We start from the raw sequence: 12,587 nt of genomic DNA on the forward strand, positions 1-12,587 counted from the left end.
TGTTCTGTGCCTAGATTCTAAGACTTATTAATATGCTAGCTCATATTTGTATATCTGCATCTCTGAGAAGGTAGACACAGTGGCATAAAACAGTAGTGATGCACTGTTTGGTTTATTTGTTTGAGAGAGATGAAGGAACAGTAGACCTGGAAATAGAGGAAACCTTATAAAATTATCTTTGTAGATTATTTTTCTATTCTTTGTACTTAAATGGAAAAGTTATCACAGTATGGAAGATAAATTGTAAAGTGTTAAAACTGAAGGTAGTTTGTATTTCTGCCACCTATGAGTTGATGTTTTCCCCTACATATGAGCAATTCCTGAAATCAATATTTTTGCCTCTTTTTCAATTCCTTGGGACTGTTTTGATGTCACAGTGTGCTTGTGAAACCTAAGTTTGAAAATTAAGGGATTCATAACTATAACTTGAAAATTAAAGGATTCATAACTATAACTTGAAATTGGGTCTAATATCAGCACAGTTTTCATGGTACCATTATGTCAGCTCTACCTTTTCTTTCTAAAATTGGATCAGACTATATATTAGCTCATAAGAGTAAAATATGTAATTAAACAGCAAAAAAAAAAAAATGAGAACCTTAGGATATTACTTAGGATATTATTTCCTTTTTCTGGCATACTGTGTCTCCTTGCCACAACCTTTTTTTTAAACTGTGGTGGTGTTTACTTTATCCATTTCAGAATAGCCATTCTCTCCTCATCTTGTTACAGTACATGCTTGATATAATTGGAAAAGTACTATAATCACAGCTCTACCCATAGTATAGTGTGTCTTTACTTTTATAGGCAGAAAATGACTACACTGGAACTTTTTATGTCCTGTGGTCAAGTGTCCAATCATGTCATGTCATGAGCCTCAGAAGTAGTTTTAAGAATTTTTCAAACATTAGCTGGAGCTAGTTGACATTGAATGGTGGGTACTGTTTATTTGCCTACAGATACAGTATGGTGCTCTTCCCTGTGCTGGATGGATTTGCTTTCATTTAAGCACATGCCATCAGGAAAGCTTCTGTGACAAATTATCATTTGGAACTGTTTACTGTGGTACTTACGTCTGTCATGGGTTTTTAAAGAAAATGCTGTTTTGTGCATTCCCACTCTTTGCCCCACCACAAGTTCTTTTCAAATGCCTTTCAACTAGCATAGCTTTACCCTTCCCTAGGAGAGGATACATCAGTGTCATAAGGGATTTTCCAGCTGGTTTGTTTTTTTACATGCTTTTGCTAATAGAGTAACATTTTGTTAGTATGTATCTTTTCTCTGTTTAACTTTTGGCACAATTTTAGTACTAAATGACTTAAGAATTAGCACCTGATTCTTACTCTTTTGTTGAATAAATTAACTGAGACCCTAATGGGACCAGGAATTGTGCTGCATGCAGTCTCTGCCCTCCCAGAATGTTTTCAGCCAGAGCTGGGATCTAATATGGTAAATGATTGCAAGAAAGTGTATTTATGATTCTAATCTCAGGCCTCAGTAACCACTTAGATAGGAGGTATTATATCAGATTCAGGGCATGAACTGTGAGGAACCACTTTTGGGAATGCCAGAAAGTTGGAGGTAGAAATAAATACCTCTCCAGGTAAAGAAATATGTTAATTTCTTCTATCCTCAACTAGAATAATGTTTTGTTCAAGAACCACATGAGCCTGATGTTTGTAAAACTGCCCTTAAACTTGTGTGCTCAAATGTCCTTCAGTGGAGTGGATAAATTGTGTTTCATTCATACAGTGGAACAGTATTCAGCCTGAAAAAGGAGTGAAGGACTGATTTCGTGCTAGTATATGAACCTGAAACACTTTAAGGTTCTAAGTGAAAGAAGGCAGACACAGAAGCCACCTACTGTATAATTTCATTTATGTGAAATGTCCAGAATAGGCAAATCTAGAGAGACAGAGGTAGATTTGTGGTAACCATGGACTGGCAGTGGGTGTGACTGCTTAATGGACTTGGATTTCTTTTGGGTTTGATAAAAAGATTCTAAAATTAGATAGTGATTATGGTTGTACAACTCTGAATATACTAAAATCCACTGAATTTGTGTACTTATTTAAAAGGGTGAATTTTTGTTTGTATTGAACTGGATCTTAGCTGTGGACATGCGGGGGTCTTTGTTGAGTCAGGCGGGATCTTTCATTGCAGCCCATGGATTCTGAGTTGTGGCGTTGGGGCTCTGTAGTTGTGGCCCTGGGATTCAGCAGTCATGACGCTGGAGCTCAGTAGTCATGGTGCTAGGGCTCAATAGTTGTGGTACTGGGGCTTTGTTATAACACTGGGGCTCAGTAGTCGTGGCACTGGGACTCAGTAGTTGTGCTGGGGCTCAGTAGTCATGGTGCTGGGGCTCAGTAGTTGTGGTACTGGGGCTTTGTTGTAACACTGGGGCTCAGTAGTTGCAGCTCATGAACTTAGTTGCTCTGCAGCATATGTGATTTTATTTCGCCTATCAGGGATTGAACCGTGTCCCTCGACTACTAGGGAAGTCCCCAAAGGGTGAATTTTATGCCATGTGAATTATTATCTAAATATGCATTCTTCCAGAATGGTGATATAAATCTAAGTTTAAAAAGGGGGTAGTGACACTGGGGTACATGCTTTAAAGTGGTAGATTTTATATATATTTTACCACAGTTTTCATTGCTATTAAGGATTCAGTTTTACTTTCCACTGGCAAAAACCAGAAAAAAAGGTTCATTAAATGGTTAACATTTAATGGTTAACAACCATTTATTTGGTTGTTAGTGTATGTTTTTGTTTCTGGTCAGCTTCAGATAGCCTGGGAGGAAGGGTCATGGCTTTTTATCTCTTGTCTTACACTTAATCTAGGTGATCCTTAATCTAGGTGGTCCTAATTGATTGAGGCAGAATGATTTCTAAAGCTGGGAGTAAGGAGAAGCCTTGGATTACAGAGAACTGTAGTAGGTAGAAAGTATGCTGGGAAATTCACTTCTTCCCAGTAGTCTTCATGAATCCCCATCAGGAATAAATAGCCTTTACGCTGCAGGCAGCCGTGAACGGTGTTTGTACACATAAGGTGACATTTTGACAAAAGACTGAGGCCAGCAGCCACAGCCATTGTATGTGCAACCCTGTTATCTCCTGGCCTCATTTCTTAATCATTCTCATGTCATCTGAAACTGAGCTGGCGTGAGCTACATCTGGCAGGTCAGATGTGTGTTTAGTTTTTTTAGTTTATACCTTAATCTAAGCAATTTGCTTCATATGTTTGGCCTCCGACAGCTTTTGCAGATTCTGGCTATTAACATGAGTTTCTCAATTTGTAGAAATACCTAAACAATATCAAGTTATCTTTGTTTCCCAGGACACATTTGAATTTAGTCAAAAAAATAGAGCACAGGCATCTGACTCTGATGCCCTGCACAGCAAAAATTTTATAAAGGATTTCCTTTCAATTTTAAGTGACCTGTGAAATCCATTTTGTCCCTTTTGAAGTGCTATATATTTACATTTTTAACCATTACCTCATTTAATTTTCTTCAAATAGAAGTGTTTGCAATATACACAATTACTGTCTAGTTGCATGGGTAATCTGATGGTCATTACATTCTGTGTTCCAGCCCCCACTCTCTTTAGACACCCAAATGTTACTGTGATTGGATTTCCTCTTTGAATGCAAAGCAGTACTAGAGCTCAGCATTCTTTGCACTGAGAACAGAAATAACAAGTAATAGCCAGCATTTATTGAATTCCTATTGTATTACTGCCACTTATTAAGCACTGTGCATACATTATTTCATTCATTTCTCATAATAACCCCATTAGGTTTAAGAATTATTATCTCCACTTTGTAGATTAGTAAACTTGAAGTTTTTCACCGGTTAATAGAGAAGATTTGGAAAGAAAAGAATGAATTCACTTTGTGAAACTGTTGAGTTTGAGGTGTCTGTAATATGTGTGGGTAATCAACTTTTTGTTGATCCAGTAGTAGTATCTAGGTAGAATTTAATAGCATTGTTTTGGTTTTATGACAGCTGTTTTTGTAATTGTGGCCTAGAAGTGAGTAACTTTCACTTATTTAAGTAAAAAATGCACAAATGAGTGATATGCTGTTGATTGAACTTCATGAAATAATATCTTTACAGCTAAAACTTAGGGTCCCCAAATGATTATCCTGGTACAGAAGTATCACACATGGACCATCCAGAACCCTATGTTTGAATCAGGGCTGAAACAGACTCACCAGGGCAGCATCTGAATGAATGGCATTAGATTTGGGGGCAGTGGAGGAGCACTATTCCTCCTGGGATGCAGGGGGTCAGGGACAGGCTCCTCACCTGCCCGCAGGACTGCAGCCCTTGTTGTTATGTTGCTTGGGCCTGCACAGGGGGTGCCAGCAAAGAGCAGTAGGAGCTGAAGCACGCATCTAGGGGAAGAGAGAAAAGTGGGTGCTGTCCATTTATCAAGTCATGAATTTACCAGTGGGTCTAGGGGATGCCGCCTTCTGACCCTACAATGGCTAGTGGCCAACCTGGCAGCTTCCTGTTCCTAGGGAATAGGCTAATACTCTTACCTGTATTTGTAAAGTGGTTGGCTGTGTTTGCTTTATGCTTTTGCTTTCAGCCCCATCATTTATTTCCCCATTGTAATTTCAAGCTGTTTTGTGCATTTTTACCTATCTCACCCAAGTAACGCCCTCCAGATGCCATTAAGGCCTGCTTCCCCCACCTCCCTTTCTACCCCCGCCTCTTTCTCTGCACCCCGCCCCCCCCCCCCACCATCCCTGCCTCATTTGGCCATTAATTGGGCTTTCTCCTTCCCTGATCCTGTCTGCCCATTCTGCAGTTAATTTTCTCAGCTAATTTATGCTATAGCATAAAGCTATGATCAGCAAAAACAAACTAGTATCTTCAACTTTTATAAAGTTTCAGCTTGTAAAGTTCGGAGTTTCTTCTTCCAGGAACTCAGCCTCACAGTTTAAAGGGAAGCCATTGCTCTAAAGGGTGAACCTCAAAGTCATAAACCCCGCTAGGGTTTCTAATTTGTAAAATGGTAGTAGGATGTTGGAAGTAGCCAGTGACACAGTCTCCTCCTACTTGGGAACATCTTTTGTGAAATCAAATTTTTTTTTTTTTTTTTCTGTTAAAGGTTACTAGTAAAAGCAGCAGCAAGTCTGTTTTTTCATTTGTTCTGTTAATTTTCAAAATCTTAATATAGCATATTGGTGTCAGAACCAGTTGTCTCGGTAACAGGAAGTAAATGCCCAGGTAGGTATCATATAGCTGCTTCCTCATTCTCTTGGAGACCTGCTGTGAAGGGGACACACCTACTGCTTAGAACTTCCCTTCTGAGCCACAGTTCCCTTTCTAGTCATGGAAAGAGAATTAGGATGCAACTGAGATTCTTGTGTTTCCATCTGCCATTATATGCACCTCAAGGTGGATCAGTCTAATAATTCATTCTCTATTCCTGTACTTTAATAGCAGAGTTCTGCTGGAGAAAAATTGTATCGTTTGGTGTCTTTAGAAGCCATAGTCTGTAACCTCAGAATCACATTAAACTTTCCTAGTAATAACAGAAGTAGCAGGAGCAGAGGAGGAGATTGGTGTGTACCAGCTCAGTACCTGACACTTGGAACATTCTGCCTCATTTAGTTTATAGTGTTTCCCTAGCTTGCTGATACAGTTCCTCAGGCAGTAGATGGCACAGCTGAAATGTAATCCCTAGTCTGCCTACCTCCAGAGACTTTTTTCTCTGGCTCTGAGACTTGTCTTACAGGCAATTCCAGATCCTCATTGCTCTCCTTGCGCACCTACCTCAACTTGTCCCAGCTTTCTAGATGATCACTTCTGCTTCAGAGGAAAGGCAGGTGCCAGTAGGCCTGTCTTCTTAAGCTAGAAACTCATGTGCATATATCTTGTTCCTTATTCTCTCCTCTTCAGAGGAAATTACTTTCGATTCCAGGGCCTTCTTCCACTCTTCTGCACCCTCTTCAGTTTTGAATCCCATCCTTTCTGCTGCCACTTTAGAAGTTTGTATTTCTCATCCTTATCTTCTACAGCTACCAACATAACATACCGTGTTTAAGAGCAAAAGCTTTATGAGTTAGATCTCCATTGTTTTTCTCCCTTGGGCACATTGGATCATAATGTGGAGGGCATTAAAAGGTAAAGAGAGCCCTGAACACAGTACAATGAATGTTTTACAAGATACATGTTAATAAATTATTCCAGTGTTACAAGAAGTTAAATAAGAACCTGAAGTGTGAGGTCACAGCTTGCATACCAGAAAGAACTGATACTCCTCTTGTATTTCAGGCATTAAAACTAAAATCCAAGAGTTTTCAACTTAGGTAGCACTTAGAGAAAGAATCCTGAGACTCCTCCTCATGCAAGTCTGACAGAAGTGAAAGTGTGTTTACAACTTCACCTGTGATGCAAACACTTGTCTTAGATAAGGAGTCAGATCCCAATGGGAAGGGACTGACTGCCTCTTCTCTGCCTCATTGAGGATATACTGTGTGAGGAAAGTATTGATGAAAGAGCTGTTTAAGGTTCAGAAGAATGATTGATTGCACCTTTAAAATGAAAATCTGATTCTCTTACTCCCTTCCTTAAACATTCCCTGTTGCATTCTCTTCACAGAATAGTATCCAGAGGCTGTAGTGGGCCACACCCAGGGCCTACTGTAGCCTGCGAGGCATTTCTGCACTGCCTCTGTGGTCTTGCCTTGTCCCTGCCTGACAGTGACCTTATGCATAAAGGACCCAGATTATGTCACCTTTGCTGCCCTTCACCCATGTTGTTCTGTCCTCTGTTCCCAGGACATTTTGTGTACTTCTGTAAGAGCAAGTGTCAACACATTAAAGTAAATCCATGACTCTACCATGAGTCAAAGATGGGAATTAAACTTTTCATTTTTGTAGCCTTCCTGGCGCCTAGCAGTCACTAGTCACGTTTACTACTGATTTACTGCAATAGAAGTTCCTGTTCACCTTCCTTGTGTCTTAACAAAAGTTCTGCTTTTCCTGATTATTTACACTTTACAAGGGATACACTTTACAAGTGGTTTGTCTCCTTTTCTGTCCAGGCAGCATAATTCGTTGTATGAGGCGCTTGGAAGAACTACTTCGACAAATGTGTCAAGCGGCAAAAGCCATTGGGAACACTGAGCTGGAGAATAAATTTGCAGAAGGTCAGTATCCGGCCCATGAAGTTCTTGTAGTAATTTCGGCAAATCCTCTTGACCACAACCTAGGAGAACATTTTCAGATATTCTTCCCTGGACTGCCATGGCAGGCCACCTGGTAGCATTCAAAGAAAATATCAGTGTGTGTTGGAAACGGTTTGTAAATGAATATAGATAAAATTTCAAAATATTTATTGTGCACTTATTGTGTGCCAGGCGTTGGTTTAAGCACCAAGGAATACAGCAGTGAACAAAAAAAGACACAAACCCCTGCCTTCATGGCGCTCACATTCTAGTGCAGGGAGGTGGACAGTAAACAAGTCAACAATTAAAATACATCAGGTAGTGATACAAACAAAGGAAGAGACAATAGAGACTTGAAAGATGGCTATGATGGCCTAGAGTCCCTCCATATATACTTGATGTACTTGAGCAACAGGCCAGTGCGGCTGGAGCACAGTGAACAGTGAGTCGAACAGTAGGGGTTGGAAGAAGAAAAGAATGGTCCTGTAGGCCCCAGCACTGAGCTTTTTCCTCTGAAGTGATTGGAGGTTTTGAGCACAGGAGTGGTGTGCTCTGACATGGGTTTCACCGGGCAGCTCTTGCTGGTGCTTTGTAGGCAAGTCTGTAGATGAGCTGGGTTGGAAGCAGGATGACCAACTCAGGAAAGGCTGGCTAGATCATGGTGGTAGTGATGGGGGGAGGCACACATGCTTGCAAATAATTTCATGCCATCTGTATGTTGGCCGAGAAAAAGGACTTAAAACACCAAAGAATAGCAGACACGGTGCTGCTCTGAGTTGGTTGCCCATAGTCAAACCTACTGATTTCACTATCTACTTAGTGTTCTCGAAGTTTGCAGAAACTGGCTTACGTTTTCAACATTGTTAAATAGAGCAGACCTATTTAATCACTGTGGGTTAAAGTCTAGTTTTTGTAAACTTTCGAAAACTTTGTCCTGCCTTAGCCCAGAAAGAATTTCACATGTTAACTGAAATATAGTGCCTTCCATTGTAGGCTAAAAATTCATGCTTTTGGGTAACTAACTTCTTTTGACAGCTTATTCCTTTCAAGTCTTTTAAAGTAATTTTGGACACCCCTAGCCCCTACACACATGGTGTACTTTAGAGTCAGGATTCATAAGAACAGGGGTCTGGTTTCAAAGTTTCCCATTTCTCAGAGATGGCTATGAACTCCTCTAGGTGTCTTTCAGACCAGCAAGGGTTTTGTATTTTCCATACTGTCTTCTCACCAATTTAATGAGTATTGTTTAAAACCCCAGTGGAGGGGCATTACATTATTTGTGGTCTTGAAAATTTAAATCATATTTTCTTTTCTCTTAGGAATCACCAAAATCAAGAGAGATATTGTGTTTGCCGCCAGCCTCTACTTATAAACAGTCAGCTAAGGAATGTGGAATTGTAAATTGTTCTCCACCTGTCTGATTACAATCAACTACAAATGCCTATAAGTATTGATTTGGTTTTCCCATCTCAAGACAGTTGTCCTGAAACATTTTAATATGTATTACATTTAAATCAAGCATCATTCTAAGAAAGCATATTACATACACATTTGTACATAAGCATTACATTTTTTAATAAAAAAAATGTACAGGTGGGGTATTGTTTTAGTGAAAGGCCGTTGAAATTTTTTTTAATGAACTTAGAGCTATTAGGTAACCATTGTGTTAAACGTAACTATATACACACAGGTAAAGTAGGCATCCAAGAGGTATAGTAGCAGCAGTCCCTTAAAGGCTTGTACACCGGGAAGAAAGACATCCTCTTGCCTTCTGGTTGCAATCATTTTTCTTTAGAAAGCAGGCCAGCTTCATCTGGGCACTCTGCCACCTTCAAGGCTGGTGACTGTTCCGATAGTGATTCCCTGTCGTTGGTGTTTCGTGTAGAGTTGTATGAGAATCCTCCTCTTTTCTTTCTTTAAAAGGAGAATTTCTCTTTTTGAAGAAATCTGATACATATACAGCCTATGTAGAACAGATAACATTTAGAATGGGGCAGAGTATTAAATGATACAATTTTAAAGAAGTTTAAAAACCCTAGCAAAATTGCAATAAGCAGTGTGCAAAAAATTTAAAAAAGGATATACATTACAGGGTACAAGTTAAGGGTACCAATAAATTAGTGGCTGGGCTTCCCTGGTGGTTCAGTGGTAAAGAACCTGCCTGCAATGCAAGAGATGCAGGTCCACTCTTGGGTCAGGAAGGGCCCCTGAAGAAGGCAATAGCTACTCCAGTATTCTTGCCTGGGAAATCCCATGGCCAAGAGGAGCCTGGCAGGCTAGAGTCTATGGGGTCACAAAGAGGCGGACACTCAGTGACTAAACGGCAACAACAAATGAGTGGCTAACAGGAATTTTTGTTAAAGACATCCTGAGAGTCACTTTGTTATGTCTTGGGCAAAAAGCTTCACTATGCAGCCAGCCCTTAATGAAGTGTCATACTTCATGTAAATTATTTTCAATTTATACCAAAAAGAAAACTTTATACCCAGGACTTCTTACAATTAAAAAAACAACAATAAAGTTTTTTAAAAACTTTGGCAGAAAATAAATAACCTAGGTATTATTTGCTGTCTGTCCTAAAATGACTTTTAATAACGTTGGGGTCCTTACCCAGTAGCAATTACTGAGTCACATTCTCTGCCTTAACATAGTTTTCTCATTGGAACCTTTTTTCCTACTTATTTATCCAAGTGTTTATCAATTTCAAGATGTAGGCTGCTGCCATGTATACTTACAACTAATACTGCAACCAGAGCTCCTTGAATGAGTCCAGTCAACACATCACTCCAGTGGTGTTTGTAATCAGAAACTCGAGAAAGGCCCACATAAATGGATGCAGCAACAAGACCAAATTGCAGTGTAGGGCGTAAAAGTCTTGCCCAGTCTCCCTTCATTCTGGCTTGAAGGTAAAGCTAATAGAAAAGACGGGGGGGAAGAAAAAAGCTTAATATACCAACTGAAGACTATATTTTATACTAAATATCACATTTCTAGAGGATTGATGTTTAAAATGATAGCATTAAGTATTAATAATCATTAATCAGTGTTATTATATATGGAAGAGGGCTTTAGGCAAGCATTCTTGTACTCATGAATACCTCAAAATTAATCCCAAAATAAAACGAAAATACAAATTGCCCTAGTACCAGTTTACAAGAATTTATTACCTATCTAGTTAGACCACTCTCCAAATTATAAATAAGGTAAGCGTTTCTGTGTTTATAACCTAGGATCTCAGGGGCTGCTCCTTCCCTTCCATTTTGAGTTACAGTGATCATTAGTTCAGAGTCTTGGGATCAGCTGCTAGTGCTCTGGGCACAGACTGCCCTCACCCTGGGCCAGGCTGCTGTATTTTCTGCCCAGCCCATTTAGGAACTAAGTGTGCTTAATTCACCCAAACAATTTACTTGAGAGTTCCTGTAGCCTCAAATTATTTAACATGAGTGACTGAGATTAAATAAATCTGTATTTATAAGTAGATACAATAATCTGCCTAAGTAAAGAATACAGTCTGTAGTTTAGTCCTGATCCAGTGAGAGTATTCTTTCAATAGCGCTGTACCCTTTAAAGTTCTATGATTTTCCATACACTAATCAGACCTGAGAATCTCCCCTTTGCTGTGTCAGCCTGCCCTTGACTTTGGTGCATCCCCAAAGACTGTAATAAAGAACAAATCTGGAATAGTTTCCTATTCAGCAAATATGGTCTTTTTTTTTTTCTAGCTTCTATCTAATAATATAATTCTTAATATTCATTTTAAAAACTCTGTTCAATAATTTATGGCTCATACAACTTACTTAAATGCAGTCTGCAGAAAACAATTTATGTCACTGTGCCCACTGATCCTGCCTATTTAAAGTAGACAAGTCCATTCCTAGTTCACTGGGCACTGTTGTGCGTGTTCACTTCTCAGCACCTGGCAAAGACCCAGAGGTCGTCTAATTTTATCAAGTACCTTACAGTATAAACATCTAATCCTAAAAGAGTATACCAGTTGTTTAACTGAGTTGAACTCATTAACAGGCTGAAGTGCCACTGGCTTTCTGCAGAGCTCTCTCCCCTTTTTTGTTTGCTGCTGTTGAAGCTATAAGCAAGCACAGAGTAAGAGGCTTGTCTCAAGATTCTGGAGGTGCTAAGATACTTGGTTCTGGTTGGGGCAGAGTTACTTAGCATGTGCTAGCTGAAGCCAGTTAGGTACCACAGCTGTGCCAGATAATATTCACCTCATTAGTTCTAACTGGAAATTTTTTGTTCATTTTAAGGAAAACAGTTCTTTAACTAGGGGCCAAGTTTTGTATGTTATTATCCAAAAGTTTAGTTGTCTCTCTTCTAGTTATTGTTAAGCTATCTTTTCAGATGATGGTTAAAGGGATTGGTTATTTAGACCATAAAAACATATACTTAGGAATTACAAATACTTGACCTGAATGCAGACATATTAGGGAGAACTGCACCCATCCCTGCTAGGAACATAGTAAAAAAACAACTGTCAAATGGACTTAGGGATTTATTTTTTTACTTCCAACATAAAGGAAACTCAGGACTTTCAAGGTTCTTCCTCAGTTAGGATTCTAAAATCCCTTTGTTTCTTCCAAAGAACTCTGACTTTGACTTTAGGTAGCCCACGTACATATGTTAAGTAAGTATTATTTTGCCCCAATCTCTTCCTCAACATCCCTGTGAAAATAACATTTGCTTATGGATCAATAACCAAACACACTGCAGTATACTCTAGGTGAAATCTTTCCCCTCTAAGTACCTAATTAAATAGAGTCTCTGTTTGTCTCTTCTGGGGACTAATGGCCATGGCTTGAGTAAGGCTCTTGTTACAGAACAAATCTCAGCTCTAAGTGAGACTGGCTAATTGAGTGGGCTTCCTATTTCCCTGTTTTTGTATCTCTGGGTCCAAGGCACTTGATGTAGCAAAAGCCGGGCACCACCTCTGGCCCTGCTCTTCCCCGTGAGGACTTGGGTTTCAGTAGACCCCCAAGAGGTACACACACTGAGTTTGTTGAACCTTGGGTCACCTGAGTCGCGCGGTTGACATGCCCTGAACTCCAGAGACAACTGACCTCTCGTGTTGCCAGCCGAAAGCCTCTCCTACATAAGCAGGTCCAAGAAAGCGTACAGTGCTGACCTTCGGGGGGCTCCACTTCCTAAGCCGTTCTCAGGTTCCACAGTGCAGATCTTTTAAGCTCCCACCCTCTAGAGGCACTAGAGATTCAGCTTCCTCCTACCACTCTATAACACTTTCCAAAATCTTTACCTCTTGCTTATTGTCTCCTTTTCCAATCTTTGACTTTGTGGATTTATATATTTTTTTCTATTCTACTCCTTGTCCTTTGACAGGGGAGAGGAAAGCATATATGTTCCTTTAAAAACAAGTCTCTATTCTTCCA

General features: G+C 39.7%; 2 protein-coding genes across 3 annotated transcripts in view; one reads left to right on the forward strand and one right to left on the reverse strand.

Moving 5' to 3' along the window:
- Positions 1 to 10,871, forward strand: part of MTREX (Mtr4 exosome RNA helicase) — a 94,234-nt gene extending 83,363 nt beyond the window's left edge. Inside the window, exons 26-27 of the mRNA XM_065905789.1 lie at positions 7,066 to 7,170; positions 8,508 to 10,871. Coding sequence (XP_065761861.1) covers positions 7,066 to 7,170; positions 8,508 to 8,560 — 158 coding nt within the window. The 3' untranslated portion in view covers positions 8,561 to 10,871. The remainder of the gene's footprint in view (positions 1 to 7,065; positions 7,171 to 8,507) is intronic.
- The window catches only part of PLPP1 (phospholipid phosphatase 1), a 114,905-nt gene continuing 109,657 nt past the window's right edge, over positions 7,340 to 12,587 (reverse strand). For both annotated transcript variants that reach the window (XM_065905790.1, XM_065905791.1), the window contains exons 5-6: positions 9,924 to 10,100; positions 7,340 to 9,151 (exon numbers count right to left, since the gene is read on the reverse strand). In XM_065905790.1, coding sequence (XP_065761862.1) covers positions 9,020 to 9,151; positions 9,924 to 10,100 — 309 coding nt within the window. In that variant the 3' untranslated portion in view covers positions 7,340 to 9,019. The remainder of the gene's footprint in view (positions 9,152 to 9,923; positions 10,101 to 12,587) is intronic.

This window comes from Muntiacus reevesi, chromosome 14 (assembly GCF_963930625.1).
Source record: "Muntiacus reevesi chromosome 14, mMunRee1.1, whole genome shotgun sequence".
Classification (NCBI taxonomy): domain Eukaryota; kingdom Metazoa; phylum Chordata; class Mammalia; order Artiodactyla; family Cervidae; genus Muntiacus; species Muntiacus reevesi.